Here is a 25,613-nt window from a genome sequence, read left to right as displayed (position 1 = left end):
CCATTCCCAGGGACCATTCTGGGGGCCAGGTGGGCTGGCCCATCTGTATGCACCCAGGAAGGGGTCATACCACTGGGATGGGGGTCGCAAGTGAGAAGTCAGCCCTTCTCAGTCACTGCTGCTGCCGCCCTGCCCAAGGACGGCTGATGGGATGCAAAGGACCCACCCACAAGCTAGAGAACTCCTGGTCTACAGAGGGGATCACATGGTCCATATGCATATGTGACGCACACGCACACACAATAGATATGCACACTAACACACACAAACACACGCACTAACACGCACTAACACACACACTAACACACTAACACACTAACACACACACACTAACAAACACTAACACACTAACACAAACACACACAAACACTAACACACTAATAATGCACACTAACACTAACAAACACTAACACACACTAACACATACTAACACACTAACACGTACGTCTACATGTCATGTGCACACACACATATACAGCACATAGATGTATAGTATATATACCTGTGACACACAGATACATAAATACACATATGCAAACATACTGATATACATGTATAACGCATACATGTGCACACAACACACCACACATACTAAATACAACATATGCACATACAATATGTATACACAGTATGCACGCACATATACGGTACAATACACACCCATGTGATACATATACACATATCCATAGTATACAAGTAACATAAAATTATACACACACAGCACAAACACATATGCACATACACACATAACACACATACACCCACATATGGGCATTGCGAACTAGACACATCACCTAACAATCTGTGGTTTCTGGAAAGGCCATGGAACAAACCCCCTCCCCGGGCCAGCCACAGCATGGAAGCGCCCTCTCCAGGCGCAAGATTCTGCCTCCATGGGGCGTGGTAGCAGCATTGCCCACCCCGCAGGGCTGAGTAAGCAGGCCTGTCCCACACTGTGTCCATGCACAGCCACTCTAGGCTGCCTCCCACACTGCCTGCAAGGACCCCAATGGGGACTGCAAACAGGAAGTCTGCATCCAGGGCCCCAGGGAGGGCAAGTGGAGCTCTGGGGTCTAGCACCTTCTGGAAGGGAAGCGCCCTCTTGGTTCTGAACAGAAGCGGGTCTGCTCAGAGGGAGGGGCGTGCAGCCACCCCAGGGCCCCAGCTGTCCGAGGAGCTGGGGAAAACACACCATGGAGCACCTACCGCTGGGAGCGCAAAGAAGGAGATGGCAAAGACAGAGAAGCAGGAGGCAATGGTCTTCCCGACCCACGTCTGGGGCACCTTGTCCCCATAGCCAATGGTGGTGACTGTGACCTGCAGGAAGAGGGACAGTGGTCAGCCACGGATGGGACTGGAGCCTTGGGAGGGCCACCTGCCTAACCCAAACCCACCACTCTGATGCGCGGAGAGGCCCATAAGAGACCCTGACCACCAGGACGACCCCGTGTGACTCGGCGAAAGCACCAGGAACAGAGCAGCGGGATGGCGCGTGTCTCCCAGGCTCTCGGTGTCACACACAAGGCATGTCCCACCAGCACATGCAAGGACCCCAGCACCCACAAAGGGCCGGGCCTGCTGGCTGGGAACGTGGGCCTGAGAGCTCACCCCGCACCTGCTGCCTCATCTGCCTGCCTGTCCCCAGGAGGCTGGGCCCCTGGACCACCGACGTTGCTGTGTGCCAGCCCCCAGGAGACCGGTAGCTCCCACTGAGGCCGGTCGTTGACAAAGAGCAAGGGCTGGGATGACGCGCTGCTTCCTGACGCCACTCCAGGGCACCAGATGTTTTATTTTCCTCTTTTCTGAGAGTACAAGATGCAGCTCAAGCCTTCTTCTTGGTGGGAGAGCCATCCGTCCAGGACGTGTGGTGGGACAATAGGAGGCTCCCCCCGCCCATGCCTCCTGCTGGCATCTGAGGTTTGCTTCCTGGGGCTTCCAGCCTGAGCCTGGAAATGTCATCCTGCAGGACTTAGGAGCCCACCCTGTGTGGGCTGCCTGCTGGATTCTTCAGGAGCTGGCGCTGAGCCCAATAAGGAGACCCAGAGTGGCCCTGAGGCACAGCTCACCCTGTAGACACACAGGCTCATGCCCAGGGTCACCTGGACAGCTGGCATGGTGGCCCAGACCAAGGCTGTGGCTGCGGGAGGTCTTTGCAGCCCTGCTGTGGGCACCACACTCAGCTATTAGCCCAGCATTTACCCGCTTGGGGCTTCTGGTCAAGGCCAAGTGACAGCCACTGCTTGCAGGCCCAGGAATGCCCTAGCTGGGAACCACATGGAGACCCCCATTGGATTCTCAGCCCTATGGGCCCAGTGCTGATGGCAGGAAGGCCTGAGGCCTGTTTAACACACTCTGATGGAAGGGCAAGAACAATTCCCGGCCCACCTGAACCCCCACGAGACCAGGGTCCCCGGGCCTCCCCATGGTTTCCACCAGCCACTGAGGAGGAGGGAGGGTGGGGAGAATCCCCGTGACCACCGCTGGGCAGGCGTGCACAGGCGCACACGTGGAGAAGCAGGTGCCCACAGCTCATGTGACTGCCCAGAACTGCCAGAGCAGGAGGCTTGGAGGCTCAGGCAGCAGAAGGGGCCACATTATGGGAAACCAGGCTGTGCTGATGAGCACATTAACGAACACTGACAAATGCCAGCCACCGCCGTCAGGCCGCGGGGCAGGACAGGCCACTGCTGAGCCCTGGCCGTCACCCAGGCCCCTGCCCCGCTAATGCTCTGACCGCACGTTCGCTTATGGTCAGGACGCTGGTGCAGAGGCTGCTCGCAGGTTATCTTCTGCAACTGCACACGGAGCTCTCCCTGCAGTGCCGCTGTTCTTAAGAGACACCCACATGCACCCATGCCCCCACCATACACACAATGTGCACAGGAAGCTGTTTACTGCCAGGCCCTTTCTGTGGGCCACCCGGCTCTGTGTGCGTGGGCACACACCCACAAACATGCCTCATGCAGAGATGGGACGCTCCACACATGCACATGTGTGTGCGCACACATACACACTGAAACATACAATGACCCGGTCGGTACACACACGTGCGTCACACACGTGACAAGGTCATGTAAAAAGGGAGCTGGTCCCCATGTCCGAGCCTGACACTTTCAGGGCGCACTGAGGTGCAGACACCTTGAACGCGCAGCACAGGCACAGAGTGCAGCCACGTCCCTGCAGGGTGCAACCAGGCCATGGGTGAGGCTGACAGTGACTGGCAGAGAGGGAGACCCTGGGGAAGCCCAAGGCCCTTGTCTGCAGGGTGTCCTCCCCAGAGGGCCTGCACCCACATGCACAGGCTGGGCTGCCGCTAACTTCCCCAGAGGGCCCATGTGCACTGGGGTGGGGAGTTGCAGAGGCAGACACAGGGCTGCAAATTGGGCGGGGCATCGGAGACCCTGTGCCAGTCTTGCCCTGGGGAGCAACTCTCACCTGGTGAGCTCTCAGCCCAGAGGCTCAGAGCCTAGGGGCCCAGCACATCCACTATTTACCAAGTCTGCAGCAAGTCCAAGAAAGCACACACGGGTGGCCCATTAACGGGCCTAGAAGGGCCTGGGCAGAGCGGGGACCCTGGCCTATCCTGGCCTTAAGCTCAGAGGGCCCCTGCAGCCTGGACAGGTAACAAGAGGGCTCCAGAGTCTGTCTAATCCAGATTTCTTGGGGGGACACTCACTCCTTCAGTATGAACATGCTGATTCCTCCTATTCATCCCTCAAACCTGTGCCTGGGCCTGCACAGCCCCTGCTGACGCCCTGAGGCAGTGCTCACCCCTCCACTCCTGGCTCTGCCTCTGCTCTGCAGAAGGGGCCCTCTCAGCACCATCCGCCTGGCTGGCATGTGCAGCCCGAGACTTGAGAAGCAGCCCAGCGCAGGCCCAAGTCCCACCCCACCAGGACATCCTTCTAGCACTGGGTCCCGAAGGACAAGATTAGGCCGAAGAAAGCGGGGGTGGTGGGGTGTGGCAGAGCAGTGCCCAAGGTGGGGGCCAGGTACGAGAAGCAGGGTTGAAGGGCTGTGTCCAGGACAGGGCTGAGTCTGCATTCCCCAGGCAAATGTGCACTGATGATCTGCTGGGGCCGGGCTCAGGGACGGCAGCCCTCGCTATGGCTGGGGGGCACTCACGGGTGCTCTTGCTCCCACCCAAGCGTGAGCAGTGGGACACTGCTCTTGACAGACAGGCCCGGGGCAGGTGTGGGGATCCCCGTCCTCTGGGGAGCCAGGCTTTCTGGAGATTTGCAAAAATGCATATTTTTCTTTCAATAATATTTGTTTTGGAAAATATAGAAATTTTTCATAACATTATTTATGAAAATGTAATGGGTCTATTATTTTAATAAATTAATATGGAATTGTTTTTACATGTCTCCACTGTATTAAACATTGATGGCACAATGCCCACGAACGGGGCTTCTCTGTCAGGGGCACCAAGGGGCCCTGAGACCAAGAGGCCTGGGCACGGTTGCCTCCCGAGGAGGCCGGGGACAAACCCAAGATAGGCTGAGAGGCAGGAATTGGCCTGTAGGGGGTCCAGGCAGCAGGTGGCTGGGGGACGCCAGCAAGGTGCTCGTGCCTTGGGTGCCAAGTGTAAGGGGCGCCGGCAAACTCAGGCATCAGAACAAATGGCACGGGCTGGTGTATTAAACGTCATTTTAATAATAACATTACATTATTTAAAAATATTTAGAATCATTACTTTTTAAATGAAAATACTATATTTTGATTTACTTAAAAATCGAATACAGAAACTCCATGATGAAGGTGGAATGGAGTAGGGCTGGCCTGGAAGCCAGAGTGGAGCTGGGGTCAGGCGAGCAGGTGAGGTGGCCACCTGCTCAGGTAAGGACACCCCAGACCGCCTCCCAAACCTGCCCCAAACAGACGAGACCTGCTGAGGGTGGGGGCGTCACCTCCTGGGGCTGAGCTGGGTACACGTGGGCGCCTGCTGGCTGGCTGGCTGGGCGGTCTGTAGAAGCCAGGGGTGCCCCCAGCGGGAGAGAAAGGCCAGCCCCAGAAGTACCCCTGGGTGTCTGCCCACCGTGGAGAGCACACATACAGCCAGATGTAGTTCCAGGACCCCACCTTCGCCCTGTCTGCCCGTCTGCCCAGACCCGGCCCGACCCCCCTCCTCAAGTTAACGAGGAAAAGGCCCCTCCCTGCAGACCTGTTTGTTTTTCCTACATTCAGACACGAGCAGCTCAGGAATGGGCTGTTTTATGGTCACTATGCTGGGGATTAGTCCCTGATGGCCCGCCTCCTGGAATGCAGATCCACATGTCTGTCTCCTGGGCGACAGCTCCTTGCCAGGGCGCCAGTCACACGAGGCACACAAAGTCACACCCATGGCAGGAACTGTGGGGGCGAGTGGGGAACCCACACCCCACTGGTCAGCACGTTCTCCCACCCTCCTGCTGGCCTGTGCCTTCACTCCCGTGTGAAGGGGTGGGAGGCATGGGGAGCCTTCTAGTTCCCCATTTTCCGCCCTGAGGAGCACTGGGATTCTATTCCCTCCTTTCGGAAGCAGCCTCCTCAAGGCTGGCCTCAAGGGGATGACTGAGGCCAGCCCAGAAACCTGAGCTCCAGCCACACGCGAAGCCCTGGCTCTCAGAACTCACTGGCCCCGGCTGGAGATGTGGTAGTCATCTGCCCAGAAGGAAGGGGTGGCCTTGGCTGGAGAGGTGGTGGTCATCTGTCCAGAGGGAGGGGTGGTCAAGAGCGGGAGCAGGGGGTAGCCCAGAGGTGTCACACCCCAGCTGGCACCCTCAGGTCAAGATCATCTACAGAGGAGGAAACTGAGGCTGGGCAGTCACTGTGTTGAGGGCTTCCCATTAGAAAGTGTCCAGGCAGACAGCTGGACCAAGGCCTGCAGGACCCACGCTCCCGCTGTGGTCCCCGAAGGCAGAGATGGACTGAGGCTGCTTCAGCCTTGTAGGCCTAGACCTTGCCCAGCATCGAGGGCGCAGGCTGCCCATGAGGAGGCACCCGAGGATGGAGTCAGGAGAGTGCAGCACCCAAGCTTAGCCCCACAGCTCCAGGGAGGGTGGCAGGGGCTCTGGGACATCCCATGCGACCACAGCCATTCCCAGGTCGCTGTGCCGGGGCCCCAGCCATGAGGAGGCCCCTGGCTCTTCATGGAGGCTCTGGGCCAAGGATGCCCTCCCAGGCCTGGTCCCCTCTCCAGGGCCTAGCAGGAAGCCCATGTAGGATCTCCCAGAGCTGCGCCCTCAGTCTCAGTGCCCCCAGTAGGCTGAGCACACAGAGGTCCAGGCAGGTGTCCCCTCTCGTGGCACGATGCCTGTCTCAGCCGTTCCAAGGGATGTGGGACAATGCCCTGTGAGGGCCTCGGGCCCCACCTGGCACCCTCGCCTTGCCTGGCAGTCCTGTGGTTGCCGTGCTGGCAAGGCTGGGCTGGCACCACAGCGCTGAGTGTGGGGGGCAGTTCTCACCCTGTCCATCTGGCCTCAGGCAAAGCCCCAGCCTGTTCTGTGCCTCAATTTCCTCCTCTTAGGAAGGTGCATGGTCACAACACACTTCTCACGGGCTGCCTGCTGGGTTAGGGTTTGGCACATGGCCAGCCTGTCATTCACTCCTGGGATTTGTAAAGTGCTCTGGTGCCCCTTGCAGACTTAGAGACCCAGTCTAGAGCCTGTCTAGAGCCTCTGCTAGCTGGTGGGCTGCCCCCATGCAGGGATCAGAGACATGCACTCCTCAGGACAGGGCAGGACAGGGCCCCCTGCCCTGGGTGATACTACGGAGGGCAGGGCCAACAGAGTTGGAGAAGAGGGGCCTGGGGGTGGCCTGGGGAAGGGGGAGCCATGGACAGAGGGAGGCCCCTGGATGGGAGGCAGGACTGCCTCTGGAGCAGAGAAGGGTGGGGCCAGCAGTCCTGGGGCTCTAACAGGCCAGGCACTCACATTCCGAGGGGACGCCCAGCACATTCCGAAGATTCGCCCAGCCCCCGTGGGGCCGCCCTGGAGACTCTGGCCTGGCTTTCAGGAAGAGCCATAAAGGGGCTGACGCCGCCACGTGGGGGTGGGGGAACAAGCCAGCAGGCTCGCAAACTCTCAGGGTAAAAGCAAAAGCAAACACACACCCCAAAATAAACCCGCTTCCTTTCAGCAGGAGAAAGTAAATAAACGAACACAAATTCATGAGGGCCAGGCCTCCCCATCACATGGGGTCCTCTCTTCACTCATGAAGGCCGGAGCCCCACACACGGGCTGGTGGTGAAACCGTCAACACCCCCATGGCACCCAGGCCCCAGGCCGCGTCTTCCCCGAGGTACAGTCAGGCTCAGCACCCTGCCCGAAGGTGGCCCAGGTGACGGTGACTCTGTGTTGAGGTCTCAGCTCAGACGTCACCTCAGGGAGGCCTCCTTGCCCCGCGCGGAGACTGTCTTGCAGGGACACCCCGGTGGCGTGTCCCATGGCCACCTGTGAACCACCACAGGCCAGCACCAGCTCACACCATGCTTCTTGCTCCTGACCGTGACAGAGAGAGCAAGACAGGGCTGCCCGAACCCCTGCCAGTGCCTGGCACAGAGTAGGACCGCAAGCCACATGCCTCAACAGTGAGTCCACAAATGGAGACCCAGCCTCACCAGGAGGCCTTTTCGGTCCAGGGAGTCACCGCAGCAAAGGGATCGGTCGCAGCCTCTGGGATTACAGTCCTCAGCAGCCCTCGCCGCGGGCCCCGCATTGGCCCTGGGAGATGGATTTCTGTCTCCCATGTGCAGATGGAGAAACTGAGGCACGCAGCAGGTGCGTACTCTGCCTCTGTCCCCAGGCCCACTCAGTAGGGCAGCTGAACTCATTCCCCTTTGCACGGAACTCCAGGAGGAGGAAGAACCCTGACCCAGGTGCTCAGATGGGGGCCGGGTCTTGCTGCGCCTCAGCCTACAGTGCCTTGGCTTCCCCAGCAATTCCGGACACCACCCCTCCTGCTGGGCAGTGCCAACAGGGCTTGCCTGTGACTGCCTGGGAGGCCCTGCCCTCATGCACACCCCTGCACCAGCCCTTAGCCCCTTCTGGCCTTGCCCCGCCAGGGTGCAGCACTGCCAAGGAGGTGGGAGTTTTTGGAGCCTCCAGGTGAGGAGAGAGTGAACGGCAGGCAGTGAGGTTCTACTTCAAAAGGCAGCTGAAATGTAGGAATGGGGTTCCAGTTTTTTTACTGTCAATTCTAAATTTAGATGCAGAGGGGTAAACAGAGCCCGGCAGCCTCCTGTTTTTAGAGACCCCCAGGCGCTGAACAGAGGAGCCCGTGTTTGCAAAAACTGCTTCTCCCTCCACTCAAACTTCAACACAAACAAACGCATTTTGTTCCAAGGGCAAAGAAAAGTCTTAAATTCTCCCCAAACGCCTCGGCAGCCAGGGCAGGCGCCACGCTTAGGGGTCCGGGAGTTCTCACATCCAAGTTGGGTATCGCCACCCTGGGGAAGGGGACAGGAGGGGACGCTCAGCCACTGAGCTGGCACCTTCACTGGACAGCTGTGGAAACTGGTGGCTGGCAAGGGGAGGGACCTTCCCAGGAAGCCCACCTGGGCCACACCCACTGTCCTAGGCTGGACCGCATCCCCCCTAATTCACATTCACCCGGCCCCACAGAATGTGATATTTGGAAATAGGCTTTGAAGATTCATTCGAGATGAGCTCCTCCTGGATCCCCCGGGTGGACTCGAAAGCCAACAGCGTCCTCCTGAGAGACAGGGCCTGACACAGAGGAATGAGGCGGCCGCACAGGCAAGTTCTCCCTGAGCCTTCGGAGGGGCCGGCCCTGTGCACACCTCGCTTCAGGCTCTGGCCTCTAGAGCTCGTGCGTTTCTGTTGCTCTGGGCCCAGCAGTTCGAGGACTTTGTTGTGGCAGCTCCAGCACCCTCTCAGGGTGTGTCTGAGGGGTGAGGAGTCCACAGAGTCCAGGCAAGGCCTGGGGCAGATGCAGCATGATGATCAGAATGGCCTGGCCTCCAGGAAGCCACCTCCCACCCAGTAAGGGCCGGTGGCAGCCTAGACGGACAGACGGACGGACATGGAGCAGGCCTGGCTGCCTGGCCGGGGGGGCATGCTTCACTCCCCAGTGGAGTGAGGGAAGCAGGACAAAGGAGCTGAAAGAAAACAACTGCTCAGGGCGCAGTTGCAAATTGGCAAAACTGGCTTAAAAGCCCCCATCTGGGCTGCCCCTTCTTGCGTTTCTCAAGTTCTGTTTGTCCGAGAAACGCCAGGAACACAGCCCATAACTCAGGCCTCAGGGGCCGCTCCCCCCAGACAGCTGCAGGGCAGCTGAATGGGAGCTGTTTGCCCCAGAGCCCCGGGCGGCGGGGGGCCCAGGGCGACCAGGGGCGCAGGGCCCGGCGGGAACAATGGCCAGGCCAGGGCGCGCGATGGCCGAGGCTCAGGCTGCAGCTGACAGTGCGGGCCAGGGCACTGATGCCAAGCCGGGCACAAAGGGGCCGTGTTCCCGGCCAGCGAGCGGATGTTTGCACAGGTGTGGGAGTGGGAGCGCCGCTCTGCCGCGGGCTGGGGGGCTGGGGAGTAGCGTCTGCTGCCCATAGCTCCAGTGGGCGGCTGGGAAGGCAGGCAGGACAGCACCGAAGGCTGGGCACTGCTTATCAGCCGTTCCAGGGCCAGTATCCACTGGCTTCCGCCACACCACCACTCCTCACTGCCCACCTTGCCACCAGCCTCCTGGGAACTCTCCTGGCTTTGGGCAGTCCATTCCCCGAGCAGGCCCTACCCACCCACACTCACTGCCGGCAGGCTCCCGCCGGGGGCTGGGTCCTTCTGCCCAAACCTGCCCAGGCCTGCCACCCTGGGGCCTTCAGGGACACAGGCCCCCAGGAAGGCGGGAAGAGGCCGAAACCGGGGCCTGCCCCAGCCCAGGAGCTGTGTCAGCATGTCCCTGCCATCCCTGAGCCGTGCAGCACTTTGGAAGCTTCCAGAAAACCTGCTGACTCTGCCTATGTCAGGAGCCACTGCTGAGTGTCTGGCCTCACCGGGGAAGCGGTGGGGGAGGGACGAGGCACAGCAATCGCAGGGACATGTGCCTGCCTGGGGAGCCACGGGGAGGCTTCTCATCCCGCCCAGATAGGCTCTGATGGTGGTCGGGGGGCCCAAGAGCCAGCAAGGCTGGTCCTTTCTGGAAGGAGAACTCAGGGCAGACAGACTGGGTCCTGGCACCACCAGCATGTGTTGCCCATGGATGCCCTGCCCGCCCCACCTCCAGCCCCTGTGCGGCCTGCAGTCCTTGGCTCCCACCCTGTGCGGGCTTCGATGGCCTCCTCCGCAGCCCCCAGCCCCTGTTGCTACCACGATCCCATCTGGCCTGTTATCGGGCTGAGTGAGTCCGGAGGTCAGTAGGCAAGAGCAGACGCGGGGACAGCCTTGTGGCGGCAGAGCAGGGGGTACCCCGTCACCTCGGCATTTGGGCTTCCCGGCACCCACCCACGGCCACTCCCCAAGGTGTGATGGTGCCACCCTGGGCCTTGGTGGCCTCTGGACGGCCCACCCAGCCCTGCAGCTGTGGGGGGAGATGGGATGGAGTCACTCCCTCCCTGCACTCTGACCTCCAGCCAGCTGCTCCCCTCAGGGTACCTACGTGTTCCCCCTAGAAGCAACTCTCAAGCTCCACGTGTATATAAACGCCAGCTTTCACTGGAGGATTTGAAGGCAACCACCAGCTCCCAGAGGGACACTGGCAAGCTGGGCCTGCCCCTAAAAATGCCTCGACCAACGTCCTCCGAGCCATGAGCAACTGCTGCTGGGCCCACAGGCCAGTGACACGGGACTCGGGGAGCCTGCAGCTCAGAGGGTGCGCCCTGATTCCTGCAGCTGCATCCTCATCGGAACATCTCCCTCTCCCACGTGCAAGCCTGACGCCCTCAAGGAAGCCGCCACAGACTCGGCCTGAGACACCCCGCCCCACCCCTCCTGTGCAGCCTCACGGAGCTTTGGGTGGCTTGGTGTTCCACTGCGGGATCCGCCTGCTGCACACCCACTTCCCCAAGGCTCCTGGGCTGCTCTAGGTGGTTGGAACCCACTTTCACAGCCAGGGGCAGAGCCTCTGGGCCCACAGGCCGGGTCCCTGCTCCCCAGGCTCAGCTGCACCTACGTCGCCACCGCCCAGGGCCGGCTCCAGAACTTGCAGGCCCAGCATCCACTGGAAACACGGGGACTCTCGGATCTCTGCTGGGGTCTCTTGAGCCATCGTGGTCTTTCCTGTTTGCTGTCTCACGTCTGGCTCCTTGGGGTCAGGGGCACTCACAGGGCCCGTGCGGACCCTCAGAGACACGGGAGGTATGCGTCTGACGCCGCTCTCCTGGGGCCCTGCCAGGGTGAGGGCCGGGGTGGAGGAGAGAATGGGCAGCCTAGGACGATGGTGGGAGGCAGAGCCATGGGGGAGCCGAGACCGCTAAGCCCCCAACACACACTCCAGTGACCACTCCAACTTCCCTCTCAAATCTCAAGTTCAAAGACGAGACGTTCAGAACTTCAAGACAGTGATGCCGAAGGATTGGACACTGAGCACGGGGACCCATGCCAGCGGCTCCAAGCGCAGGTTTGTGGACAGAGGCCTGTGAGCACGCAGGTGAGAAGCCCCCCGCCAACAAGGCCTGCAGTCTCGAGACACCGGTGCCCTGGTGTCCTGCCACCTCTTCAGCCCCAGCTGCCCCTGTCCCCATGCCTGGGAGTTTCTGACTTACCACCCCCCACCACAGCGCATCTGCATAGCTGCCGAACTCCACGCGGCCTGACTCGTTCACCGCGTCCTTCTCAGCCAGGTACACAAAGTACGAGGAGAAGATGAGGCCCAGGAAGCCGATGTACAGGGTGGTTATCAGCTCCTAGGCCAGAAAACAGACAGTGTCGGGCTCCAGGAACTGCAGGCTGGGAGCCTCCTGTGCAGACACCTAACGCAGCGAGTCCCAGCGATCACTGGGCGTCCTAAGCCGCTCTAGTGCGGTTCACATGCATGGGGCTGGCTTCAATATAACCCACTCCTCATCCAGTAAGTGGCAGGTGGGGGTTACCCCCAGAATGAGGCTCAGCCCTGGGGTCGCCCCAGGCCCACCGTCTGGACCGGCACAGGCTCCGGCTCTCTTTCCCGCCACATGACAGAACCAAGAATGGACCAGGACCCAGGAGATCCCCAGGGAGAGGAAGGGTCCCCTCACCCCAGAGCCAGGGGCTGGTGCAGCCCGAGCCCATCTGGGCGCACCCTCGGGAAGGGGTGCGGGTGTCCCCGCCTTGACCGGGTTCCTGATTTGCCTGGGTTTTTCATTTCTGACTTTCTGTCTTCTTTTGCTCCCAGCTCAGAGGAAAGTGAGCACATCATCAGCCTGGCAGGCCAGGGTCACCGGCACCAGGCTGGGGTGAGCATCCAAGCTGGGCTCAGGCTTGGGCTTGCTCTGAGATCCTGGGCCCCGTTCAGGTACCCTTGCGCCCCGGCACCCACCGACCCCCAGGGCCTCGGCGCATCTCAAGCTGTCCTGGCGTGGGCTGCTCTGCTCCCTCCATCCTGCCCCCAACCCGGGCCCCACCCCAACCTGGGCCACCCACCTGGCGGTGGATGAAGACCACGGAGCCCAGGAGCCTCCAGGTGCCTCCCTGGCGGTCGACATGTAGCATCCTCAGGATCTGCAGGAAGCGGATGCCCCTGGGAAGGAGATGGTGTGGGGCTGAGGGAGCCAGGCTGGGCTCAGGTGTTCACTCTGGGCCTGGGGGTGGCCGATGGCATGGGTGTCCCTGCCCCTGCCGGGCGCCCACTCTGGGTGGGGAAGCCGGGTATACGTCCATCATGACAGGGGCCTCGGAATTTCCCTCCCAGGCGCAGCCCCCCAGAGTCTGCTCTGAATCTGCTCACACAGGGCTGGGGCTGGGGGTCGACCAGGTACCTCCAGATTCCCTCAGTCCCCAGACTGCCTTCTGGGGGAGCCCCTGGGGTCACCCCAGTTTGCAGATGGGCAGGCTATGTGCCCAGATGGTCAGGTTACCACCCAAGTCCTGGAAGCTCAGAGGCGCTGGCGTTGGGCCAGAGCCTAGGACTGCCTGAGGCATCTTGGGTCTGAGCCGTGCCCTCCACACTTGCCTGCACCTACTCCGCTCCACCCACCCCAGCACATGGCTCAGTGTCCCCAGGGGCAGCGGGCACCAGGGCACCTTGCATCAGAGCAAGGCGGATGGGGCACGAGACCACCCACGGCTCAGGAGGGGTGCTCGGGGCAGGTCAGCATGGCAGGGAGAGCTCATGGCACAGACGCACCTGATGGCTGATGTGGCAAACACCTGCCCCTTGGAGCCCACGCAGAGGACCACCATGGAGGCCACAACCACGATGAGGTCTGTGGAGTACAGGAGAGGGGGAGCTTGTGGTCGTCACAGCCGGGATCCCGGGGAAGAGCACACCCCCTTCTCTCATCTGGGGAAGGGGCTTGCTGGTCAGGCGGGTCAGGGCCTGATGACCAGGGACAGGGGGACATCTCGGATAGGGAGGCAGGCAGCGTCTAAACCGAGAGACCCAACCTCTGTCCTGGTCATGTGGAGCCCCCAGCCCTTGCTGGGCCCTGTGCTGAGCCCTGCAAGGGACCAGAAAGGGCAGGGCCTTAGGCCTGGACCATGGTTCTCAGGCCGCCGAGGGCGACCGCCCCACCGTGAAGCTATGCTGGGCTGCAAGGGCTCATGGGAATCTGTAAGGGACCAATCCCCTACTCCCAACACCATGTCAGCGTCTTAGTGCAGAGGTGGCTGAGGGCTGCCAATGCTCCTATGCTGGATCCTGGGCAGTCACCCGCTGCTGGCCTTGGGGTTCCCCAGTCCTTAGGGGACTCCATCTGGTGGGGATCGTGAGGTGGGGGTCATTCCTGGTCTGGAAACCTGGGCGTGACCTCCACAGGGCAGGCATGACTCACCGATGATGGAAATGGGCTTCCGGGCAAAGCGCAGCCGCCCCCAGAGGCCCACGTACTTGCTGCGGCAGCCGGCGGACCAGAGGCGGACCACGTACTCTGTCCCAAAGAACACCACCAGCACGATCTCCTGCAGCGACAGAGTGGGGCACTCACTGCAGGCAGGCTCGGCCTTGAGTGGCTTCAGGCCCTGCAACCTGTTTGAACCCAGCCATGCTGGAGCCTCCCCTGAAGGACACCGAGAACAGCAGGCCCAGGTCCTGGCCCGCTGCGGATGGCGACGCCTGCGCACAGAGGCCCTGGAGAGCCGAGCAGCTTCAGCTCACGTCCACAGGCAGTGGAGCCCAGGTGAGGCTGCAGCTCTCAGGCCAGGACCACCCAGGCCAGAGGAGGCCCCACGCCAGGGACCCCAGCCTGGGTCAGAGGGGGCCCCACGCCAGGAACCCTGGGCGCCCTCCATGAGAAGCATTTTTCCACTAGATCCAGCCCTGGAAAACCTCACAGCTGGCCTTTGAGCCTGGTATACCTGGGGTAGGGGCAGCCTCTGGACCACTTTGCCCGTATAGGGAGTCACCTGGCCCCTCTACACCCCAACACCTCCTCAACTCCACCGACAACAGGAGGCTGAGGTTCCTGGAGGAGTGGGAAGACGACGCTCGGAGCTGGACCCCACCCCCTAGGCACAGAAGTGGGAACCTGGCCCTCAGTTTCCTCGGCTGTAAAGTGTGGATGCAGCAGTGCCAGGCTCAGTGGGCTTTCGTGGAGATTTATTGCCAAAATGCAGCTTTCATGTGAAGTGCAGCCCGTTGTGACACTTAAAGCATGGCGGCCAGCTGCAGGCTCCAGCCCAGCGCCCAGGCAGCCGGGGTGTATGGGAGGCCCTTAGGGAAGGTATGTGGGGCTGGAAGATGAAACCAGCCCCCACATGTGAGAGGCGCTAGCCACACAAAGCCACAAAGCCACAGGCATACAGCGTCTCAGGCCCACTTCCGGCAGACTCCTGCCTGGCTTCCCTCAGAAGCTGGGCCCTGGAGGGGACTTCTGCTCCCACTGGGTGACAGCGGCTGGCCTTGCTCCCAGGCCACACCCCCACCAGGGAGTCTACTATGAGCCATCATCTGGACACTGCCATCACTGGCTCCCAAATGTTATTAATTAGGATGGAATGATACTTACACCATCCAGCATGTGTTTGGGGCAAGCCCAATGGATAAGGGGAGACATGCTGGGAGCTTAGTTGCTTTCCTTTTGCAAAAATGTTTTAGGCTCATGACGTCAGATCCTTCAGGGGTCGGGGTGTGTGCAGTCGAGTGCATACGGGAGATGGCAGGGGTGCAAGGTAAAGAAAGGGTGTGGGCCGGGCACGGTGGCTCACGCCTGTAATCCCAGCACTTTGGGAGGCCGACGTGGGCGGATCACGAGGTCATGAGTTCAAGACCAGTCTGACCAACATGGTGAAACCCTGTCTCTACTAAAAATACAAAAATTAGCCGGGCATGGTGGCGGGTGCCTCTAATCCCAGCTACTCAGGAGGCTGAGGCAGGAGAATCACTTGAACCCAGGAGGCGGAGGTTGCAGTGAGCCAAGATTGCTCCATTGCACTCTAGCCTGGATGACAGAGCGAGGCTCCATCTCAAAAAATAAAAGAAAAAGAACAAAAAAGAAAACAAACAAAAACAACAAAACACACACACACACACAAAAACAAAAGGTGTGAACACCTGCAGGCTCTGTGGCCTCATGGTGGGATTCGGGTCCCACCTCTGTCTTCAGCTCCTGGGGACTGGGGCTCTAGGCTGAGGTCCGGCTAAGCTCCTTGGTCTTACCCACCCCCATTTCCCAGGCCCCAGAACAGGACCTGCTCCAGTCAGTGCTCAACATGGACATGCTGAATGAACGAACGAAGGAACAAATACATGACTATTCCAACGAGCTGGCCTACAGCTCTCTGGTAGCAGGAGCTCAGTCTCATCGGTCTTTGCTTCGGAGAACCTGCCCTTTAGGGAGCCGGGCTCTGTGGCTGGGGAGGCCCGGCTTGTTGGGTTAATTAGGCTGGTGCCATTGGCAGGCCAGGAAAGAGCCAAGGAAAAGTTCCTTCACCATCTCTAGGCTGGAAACAGCAAGATGGAATGTTTGCTCAGAGACAAAACGATCTCCACCACCATCAGCCTCCAACACTCTCCTGGGTTGTGCGGGACAACACCCAGGGCCAAGGCCACAGCGAGACCCCAGGGAGCTCACACTCAGCCGGGGACAGGGAGGAGGGCTAGTCCCCCACACCATGCCATGGCCCATCCCCAATTCACAGGACCACAGCCCCCGTCTAAAGCAGGTTCACAGAATGGCAGGCCTGCCTCCCCCTGGCTCCAGCAGTCCAGACCCCAGGTGGGTGATGCCCTAGCCACCCTCCTAACCCTGGGTTCATCTGTATTTGCAGACTTGGCTCTAAGCTCCAAAGGTGAACTAAAGGGGCCTCAAGCTCCTCCCCAGAACCTGCATGCATTTGGCACTTCTCCCTTGCCCACCTTGCTTAAGCAACTGCCATAGCTCCTGCTGTCCACACTGAGGGTCAGAGTCTAGGGCTGTCCCTGAGGCCTTCTTCCCGGGGGCTCACAGCCCAGTCTCCCCCAGAGCCTCCCATGGGCCCCAGGTGTCCCCCATTCCCTGGGGTGCCCCTGCCTCCTCAGGGCCCTGTGTCTGGAGTGCTCTCTCCCTTCCCCATTCCACCGCCTAGGTTATCCCACCCACCCTTCTCAGGCCAGCTCAGCACCCCCACCCCCAGCCCCTCTGAGAGGCCCACCCACTACACATGCAGAGCCAGGGGTACTTCCTGACTCCCCCACTGATAACAGGGCCAGCCCCAGGCCCTTCTCTGAGGGGCACCCAGGATCGTCCAGCCCCATAAAGCGTCTCTCACAAGATCTATGTGGCGCCTGCAAGCCCCCCGGGGTCAAGGATGCAATGGCCCGGGACGCTGATGGAGTGCGGCCCTGAGCTCTGCCCCACAGATACAAGAAAAAGAGCCGTCCTTGGTCTCCACTGAGACCACAAACAGACCAAAGGGACAAAGAGGCCCCTCCCACCCTGGACACCCTCCTTCAGACTAAAGCAAGGCCGCCTCCTGGCTGCGGATGGCTTCATGGACAAAAGGGCCTCAGAGCTGGGCACCGAGACGTGCACAGAACAAACACAGACCCACATAATGGGGGTGGTGGCCTCTGTTCACATTTTACAGAGGAGGAAAGCCAGGCTTGGCTAGGTCAGGTCACCCGCAGCTTAGGGGAGGGAAGGCTGGTGTCCATGGCAGAGAGAGCACCCCCCCACCCGCCTCCGGGACAAGGTACAGGTATCCTCAGGTGTGGAAGAGGACACTGGCAGGTGAGGCCAGGCCTGCCACGGAGGGCTGACCACTTTCAGACACGACCTGGGCATGGTGGTGGTTCTGGAAGCGGCCCTGTTACTGCCGGGTGAGTGGGTACAGGACAAAGGCTGGAGGACCTTTGGCAAAGGGGACCCAGACATGAGACAAGGACACCAGGCTGCAAAAGCAGCCCCAGGAGGGAGAGGGTAACCAAGAGAGACTCCAGAGCCTCCACCTACCATGGGACAGGGAGGTGTCTCAGCCCTGTGGGGCGAGGTGGGGAAGACAGGCCTGGGCCTCACAGAGCCGTCAGCACCACCAGCTGCCCTCCCTTGGTGGTCATCTAGTGGGCAGCTAGAGAGCTGGGTCTAGCCTGGAGAGAGGGTGTGGGTGTCAGATGGCCCCAAGGCTGGTGTAGGCACAAGAGCCACCAGGACCACTGTACCCTCCTTCCTCCAGACCCAGTGAGGGGCTGGGGACAAGGATGTTCAGGGTCAGGAAGCCAAATCCTGTGGGTTCTGCCCCTCCCTGAGACACCCTCACAGAAACAACAGAAAAGACGTGAAATGGGAAGAAACGCCCCGGAGCCTTGGCTGATGCCACTGCCCTCCACATTGGACCCACTCGTTCGACTGTGTGCTCTTCTAGCAAGGCCTGAAAGCAATGGGTTTCTGGGTCCCTGCCCCCCAAAACAAGATAGGCCACGGGTCTTTCCCCTGCCCACAAGCCAGCCATCCCATGCTGTACCCCTAGCTCCATTCTACCAGAAGTCCATGTCCATCCTGGGGCGTGTTATAAGTTGGTTCTCAGGGGTATTGTTTGTGTGATTTAAAATTATTTAAAAAACCAAAGTTCCTAATGACTCAATTTTTAAAAAATAGGCAAAGGGCTTGGACAGTCATTTCTGTGAAGAAGATACACAGATGGCCAACAGGCACACGGAGAGGTGCCCAGTGTCACTAATCATCAGGGAAATCAAGACCACAACGAGATGCCGCCTTTCATCCACTAGGGCAGCTACCACCCCAAACAGAGTGACAAGTGCTCCCAAGGATCTGGAGAAGTTGGGACCTTGTGTGCTGCTGGGGGAGGTAGAATGCTGCAGCTGCTTTAAAACATGAAACGACCAGTCTCTCGATTTTGTGGTGAACCTAAAACTGCTCTAACAGTCTATTTAAATAATATGTCAGAAAAAAAAAAAAAATAGAATGACTGTATGACCCAGCAATTCCACCTTGGAGTCTGTCCCCAGTCTCTTTAAAGGAGAGCCACACACACCCATGTCCACAGCAGCACCATTCACAACAGCCAAAAAGTGGAACCAGCCCAGTGACCCTCAGCGCACCGACGGAGACAGAAGATGTGGTCCCTCCATACCATGGGATAGGATTCGGCCTCAAAAAGGAAGAGAATTCTCACACAGGCTGCAACATGGAGGAACCTTGAAGACATTACTCTCAGTGAAACGAGCCAGTTACACAAGGACAAATACTATCTACTTCCACTCACGTGAGGTTGCTACAGTCGTCAGATTCACAGAGGTAGAAAGTAGATGGTGGGTGTCAGGGGCTGGGGAAGGGGGAGTAGGGAGTGAGTGTTTAACGGGGACAGACTTTCATCAGTTTTACAGGATGAAAAAAGCTCTGGAGCTGGATGGTGGCGACGGTCGCAATGAACTGCGATCTTAAAAAGGGTTAAGATGGTAAAACACATTTTCATTTTATTTTATTTTGAGATAGAGTCTTACTCTGTTGCCCAGGCAGGAGTGCAGTGGCGCTATCTCAGCTCACTGCAACCTCTGCCTCCTGGGTTCAAGTGATTCTCCTGCCTCAGCCTCCTGAGCAGCAGGGATTAGTGGCACGCACCACCACACCAGGCTAACTTTTTTTGTATTATTAGTAGAGATGGGCTTTCACCATGTTGGCCAAGCTGGTCTCAAACTCCTGACCTCAGGTGATCCGCCCGCCTCAGCCTTCCAAAGTGCTGGGATTACAGGCGTGAGTCACTGCACCTGGCCTTATATTTCACCATAATTTTCAAAAAGAATGTGTTTGTCAGGAACTGGGAGAAAGGCAGTGGGGATGGTTTTCCTTTTGAGGTGATAAAAAACCTCTGGAACCAGAGACAGGTGTTGGTTGCACTGCCTTGTGAATGTACTAAATGCCACCAAATTGCACGCTATGAAATGGCTGAAATGGTGAATTTTACGTTATGTGTGTTCTCTGATACGGAAATGAGTGCCTTGAGGGGCCCTGGTCCATGGCGGTTGCTCACCTGGGCTCCTGCGGGTCACGTCTCCCAAAAGATTCCATGGACCTTCAGGGCCACCCAGCGGCCCCGAGTATCTGCCACACTCCAGCTGTGGTCATCTGTAGCTGTCCTTGAGCCTTTAGTTCTTAATCTTCACTAACTATTGTTAGTTCAGCATTAAACAAAATAGCTAAGCACAAGTCATTTGTCAATTGCAAAATGGCACGCAGACCTTGAGCCCTCTCAGGATGAAGACAGAAAACAAATAGCAGGCAGTGCAAAGGGCCCTGGGTGGAAAAACACAGGCAAGCTGTAAAATTCCCCTAATCTTGTTTCATCGTTGACAAGACTTATGTTGAATGGAGCTCAGTGCCGTCCTTCCCAGGGGGTCCTGGATGCCAACAGGACACCCTAAAGCACAGTCACTGCCACTGACGGCTTCACTGTTGGGCTGAAATCTTGTCATTAGGCAGACAGACCCTGGGACCCTCAACCTCAACCCAGAGGAAATCAGTGCGTGGTGTGGAAGGAAAATGGAAGCTCAAGGTAGTTCAAGGTCACACAGGAGGAGACACACGGCCCCGCAGGCCGGCCCCATGCTGGTATCCGGTGTTGTGGGGTTACAGTAGCGTAAACAGGAGATCTGCCCAAAGCCGGAGGGCCAGCGAGGGTTTAGCAAAGCAGGTGCTTATCTGGGATTTTTAGTCTCTGAGTGAACAGAGGGGGGAAAGGTCGCACTTTGGCTCAAACGTGTTGCAACCGGCTGTGGAACCGGTGTTCTCCGAGAAGGCTGAAGGTCGACCTGGCCATCTTATCTATTGTTTTGCTTTTATCAGCCGGTGAATCTGCATCATAGCGAAGATTTTCTGGGGTTCAATGTGTTTTGAAGTTCCACGCTGCCGGAACCACATAATTTAGGATCTGAGAGAAGGTCCCTGTGTCAATCCATCACACGGGAAAGAGCGCAGGGCAGCCTGAAATAACTGGTTCTGACCAGCTGCACTCATATCCTGTCTTTCTGGATGAAATATATAGATTTTTTTTTGCAAAACAATAAAGGAAGCGTCGCAGACCCTTATCGCGAGGACTTTAGCGTCTCTGATATTACTCTTCTATTATCTCTTTTGTCTATTTTGGTGTCTCTGATGTTACTACTCTACAATATCTTTAAAGGAAATTTAATTTTAAAGAGGGCTGGAAGATGAAGATTAAATACCAAGGATCAGAGCTGAGCTTTGTGGCGGGGCCAGGGTCAAGGATGCAGAAACACAGCTGGCCTCCCAGGCGCCCCCATAGACTTAGGCCTGGGGACCTTCCGCTGGAGTCAGGAATCCACCCACCCCCCGAAAAGCCTGAGATCTGTGCCCACACTTTTTTAGGAGACAATGAGATCCCATCAGGCCAAGATGGGGCCTGGAGACTCTGAAGAGGGGTGGACACAGGGTTAGGCTGAGGGTGCTGTGGGGACCCGGGATTAGGGTCTCACCCCCTCCCATAGCTGGGACGCCAGAGGGCTGGGCCTGCACTGAGCCAGGCATTTCCCTGTGGGGGCAGTGGTCCCCACAGCATAGAGCCCGGCTGGCGGGCTCTGGGGCCAGCTGTTCCAACTCCACGCCGGCCCGGCCCTGATAAGCCACAGAGAGAGCCAGTCTCGGCTCCCGGGAGGGTCAGCTGGCCGGAGGGCGATGCAGGCACTCAGGCGGCTCAAAGCGCCCTTTGTCCCAGGGCCTGCCTGTGGCCAGCTGCTCCCAGCCGCCAGCCTGTGCTGAGAGCTTGTGGGCCCCCGGTGACGTGCTGGGCACAGCTGGGGCCCTCAGTCCACACTTGCCACCCCCCTCACCCCCACCCCCCGAGAGAGCACCAGTCCCCACCCTGCCCAAGGTAGCCTGGTCTGGGGCAGGCGCCACGGTACAGCCGGCCAGGCCCAGGTGAGATGCACCAGCCACTGGGCTGAGGGTGACACAGTCGGGGTCCGGTTGCCCTGTCCTGGTCTTACTGCTGGGGAGCTGACCCTGCCCTACCACAGCCCCTCCCCTGCCAAGTGTCCCCTTAGTGTGGGCACTGCTGGGGTGCCACGCGGAGCCAGCCTTAGTCCAGGGTTGCAACCTTCTGCTCGGCTGTTTCCCCAGGCCCCATGGAATGTGCAGCCTGCGACCTTGAGTGGGGCCCTCTGTGTCCCTCCTGAGGCCCTGGCCGCCCAAGGCCCTGGCCGCTCAAGGCCCTGCCCGCCCAAGGTAGCCTGGAACAGGCCCACTTCCTCGGAGGGGAGGGCTTCTGGGACCCCGCACAGCTAGCTCCAGGCAGCCAGGGGTGGCACTGGGAGTATGGTGGGGGGACCCGCTACCTCAGGCAGGCCTCCTGGGAGCCCCGTCCCACACATTAGCAAGAGAAAGGATCGCTAAGCAGGAGGAGGATGGGCGCAGGGCAGGAGCAGGCTGGTGTGAGGACACTGGTGGCATCCCAGGCAGGGGACCTGGACGAGCAGCTCAGCCACTCTGTGCTCAGCATCTATATCTGTAAAACAGGGGCACCAGCAGTGCCCACCTCCAAGGGCTGTGGGGAGGGTGGAACGACGACAGTGGCTTGGGCTGTGGAAATGCCATGAGAACAGTGTAGCAGGAAGGTGGGGTTCCGTGCGCTCAAGAGGGAAGCAGCCTTGTTATCGGGGGTGGGGGCAGGGTGCTGAGTACAGCTGGGGTGCAGACTCTCATGCCGCACACAGCACAGAAGAGGCCCGCTGACCTGACGCCCCATCCCGTGCTGGCCCAACTGCCTGGAGTCCTCCACGTCACCTGGCCTTCCCGGCTGTGGAAGTTCCTATCTGTTCACAGCTCCAGCCTGGGAGTGCCTATCTGTCCGGGAGGGCACTGCTCAGCCTCACCTCCCTGCGGTGAAGCCCTGCCCCGTCCTCTGCTGCCTCTGCCTCTGCTGGGATCCCTCCTTTCCTCCAGGTCTGTCCTCATCCCGCCCAGAGCACCCTCAAGTCAGGGGCCGCCTTCTCTACCTGCAAGCTCAGTGCTGAGACCAGCTCACTACCCGCCGGTGCCCAAAAGCCTGCTGAGAAACTTCAGGCAGGGGACAGGTGCGTCTCTCTCACAGGCACCTGCCTTGTGGGTGCTGTACTTGGGGTGTGGAAAGGGAGGCTGAGGGGCTTGTAAAGACCTGCAGACCCCCACTCTGGACATCACCCCCCATGTTTGGGATGTTGCCGTCTCCCCCAAGATGGACATCACCCCCCACCCCCCCAGGATGGACATCACCCCCCCGCCCCCCCAGGATGGACATCACCCCCTCACCCCCCAGGATGGACATCACCCCCCCGCCCCCCCAGGATGGACATCACCCCCCACCCCCCCAGGATGGACATCACCCCGCACCCCCCCAGGATGGACGTCACTTCCCATCCCCCAGGATGGACGTCACCTTCCCCCGTTCCCCTGGGCTGGACATCACCCCACCATGTCTGAGATGCTGCTAACCCCCTCCTGACCGGATGTCACTGCCCCCCGTGGCTGAGATGCTGCTGTCCATCCCCAGGCTGGTTGTACCCCCCTCCCCCGTGTTTCGGATGCTGCCATCTCCCCACAGGGCACCTCTGGAGCTCCTCCTGGTCTGGCTCCCCCTCCCTGAAGTCACTGGAACACTTTGGGGGTCCTGACCCTGCAGGAAGACACACCCAGAAAGTCAGCGGAAGCCACACACCAGGCCCCACCCTGACTTCCCATGGGACCCAGAGACAGAGAGGGAGGAAGGAGCCCCTGCCCAGGAAGCGGGCAGCAGAGCCCTAGCCACAGGCCTTCCCACAGCCGGCGGCCATCTCTGACCTTCAGAGTCGCAATCGGCCAGCTGCTCTGTGTGCTTGTCTCCCCGTTAATGATTTCGGGGTAACTCTGGGAAGCACAGGGCCTCTTTCCCTCAAGAACTAGCCCCACCTGCCAGCTGCCCGGACGTCTCTTCTTCCTGGTGAGCAAGAGAGGCAAGGGACTTGCTGGGTTGTCATGGGGACGGCCGTTCCCATCCACCGGGCAGCCGGGCCCTGCAAGTGGGCGACAGCTGTCGTCTGGTCCCCCCATCCTGGACACCATCCCGACAGGCGGCATGAGGCCCAGTGTCCCCTGTGGGCTGTCTGGGGAGACTCTCGGGAGGCTAAAACCATAGGAGCTGGCCCTCCCCTTGCCCCGTGCTCTACATCTAAGTAGCTACAGGGGCACACCCCGGGGTGTCTACAAGATCCAGGGCTTTCCTGATCCTCCCTGGTCCTCTGTCTACCCCTGGCCTAAGGGGAGCCATGTTCACACATTTCCCTACGACTTTCCAGGCCCTGGGACTGATTCCATAAGGCCTTGAGTGTAGAACGCATTCTCTCCACGGGCTTCCCAGGAGGCACCTCTGGGAAGACTGCCTGGTGGGCTTTCAGAGAGCAACAAAACTGCAATATTTTGCTCAAGAGACATTCCTTGAGCAAAACCTCCCCACAGGCCAAGGCTCAAGTGACCCCTCTTGCTGGGCCGGTGCCTCCAGCCCCTCCTTGCCCCTCGTCCATAGCTCTGGAAGTGACTGCAAACTCCCGACATTTGTCACTCAGGTACCTCACCTGGGTCTGAGCAGGAGGCGCTCAAGGCAGCTGGCCCCACGTGTGGGTGTAGCGGGGGGAGGCTTCTCAGGGTGGAGGGGTTAGCTAAGAAAGGAACTTGGACCACACCCTAGGCCCAGCACATTCTTGGGCCCATTATCATTGGGGCCAAATCTTTCCCAGGACTGCCGGCTTCCGGGCCTTGGCCTCCGCATGAAGGCTGCCCACCCACGGTGGGGAGGCGAGTGGGGCCTCTCGGTAATTTTAATTTCACATGTACTGCCGGTGCCTTACGGGGGCCGACTAGAGTTACACACGTTTCAGGCGGTTTAATGAGGTGCCTCCAGCCCTGGGACCCAGCTCGCTGCACGAGCCGGCGGGGTGGGGGTTCCCAAGCGCGGCCCACTTCCTCCCCCACCTGGGTGTTCTCAAGGTCAGGAGGCGGACACAGGGCGCAGCAGCCACCCGACACCTGCCTGGGGTGGGAGAGGCAGATGGCGTTAGGCAGAGTGCCCATAGGCTGGCCCATCGAATCTCTGCTCCGAACTGGGCTTATCAGCAAATTCTGATGAAGCAAAAACTATGTGGAACTCCCCGCCTGGAGACCCCCAGCACATCGAATCAACACATCGCCTGGCAAGGGGTGAGACCCAGGAGGCACTGAATAAATGTGTGTGCTTACACAGTGTGCAAGGCACGTATTTCATCACTTTCAGGCAATAGGTGAATTTCAGTCCATGGGGGGGATAACATTTGCAAACACAGTGAAGCCACCGGCAAGGGACACAGGCACTGCCAAGGAATTTACAAAATAAAAGCATCTACAGTTGTTGCTGGGGGGCAGCTGGAGTGAGGTGGGGGCTGGGGCAGGCAGAGGGGCCTACGTCTCATAACGCCGTACAGGGCCCACCCTTCCCACATCAATCTCTTCTTTCTGGCTATTTGGGAGAGTGTTGCTTAATTCTCAAATAGGGAAGGGATTTTTCTTCCCCAATCTTTAAGTCATTTATTTCTCGTGATACCGGGTTTTGATCAGAGAACATGGCCAGTTAAATCTCAATTTTTTGAGGTAGGTTAGATTTGTTTATAGCCACATGAATGATTGGTTTTGTAAGTGTTCCGCAGACATAAGGGAACAAAACAACTCCATTACTAGGGTCCGAAGATATAGCGTTGGTTTTAAAGCACAGTCCTGAAGTTCTTTGCCAGTCCTCCCCAGCTGAACCTGGGCTCTGTGACACCTGCATCAAGAGAATACAGCCAGGTGGCTCTGCAGTCCCTGCCTGTCTCTTGGACTGTTCATTTCTGAGATGTGAGGAATCCATGCAGCCTTGGAGAGGCCCTCATGAACAGGAGCCTTACCAACCACATAGGTGCAATGCTGCTACGGAACCTCCAGCCCCAGCTGATACTACGCAGAGGGGAGATGAGCCATCCCACTGAGCCCTGCCAGACTGCACGCTAGTGAGCTCAGGCGTGATGCCTATTTTGAAGGTGCTAGATTTGTGAATGGTTTGTTACATAGCTATAGA

General features: G+C 59.1%; 1 protein-coding gene across 3 annotated transcripts in view; it reads right to left on the bottom strand.

Moving 5' to 3' along the window:
• KCNQ1 (potassium voltage-gated channel subfamily Q member 1) overlaps window positions 1–25,613 on the bottom strand; it is a 401,184-nt gene that overhangs the window by 260,775 nt on the left and 114,796 nt on the right. For all 3 annotated transcript variants that reach the window (XM_033207531.1, XM_033207530.1, XM_033207529.1), the window contains exons 3-7: window positions 13,901–14,027; window positions 13,255–13,333; window positions 12,552–12,648; window positions 11,696–11,836; window positions 1,207–1,317 (exon numbers count right to left, since the gene is read on the bottom strand). In XM_033207531.1, coding sequence (XP_033063422.1) covers window positions 1,207–1,317; window positions 11,696–11,836; window positions 12,552–12,648; window positions 13,255–13,333; window positions 13,901–14,027 — 555 coding nt within the window. The remainder of the gene's footprint in view (window positions 1–1,206; window positions 1,318–11,695; window positions 11,837–12,551; window positions 12,649–13,254; window positions 13,334–13,900; window positions 14,028–25,613) is intronic.

This window comes from Trachypithecus francoisi, unplaced genomic scaffold, assembly GCF_009764315.1.
Source record: "Trachypithecus francoisi isolate TF-2019V2 unplaced genomic scaffold, Tfra_2.0 Lachesis_group8, whole genome shotgun sequence".
NCBI classification, from domain to species: domain Eukaryota; kingdom Metazoa; phylum Chordata; class Mammalia; order Primates; family Cercopithecidae; genus Trachypithecus; species Trachypithecus francoisi.
The sequence above is the reverse complement of the archived record's forward strand: the minus strand, read 5'-3'. Positions and strand labels throughout refer to the sequence as shown.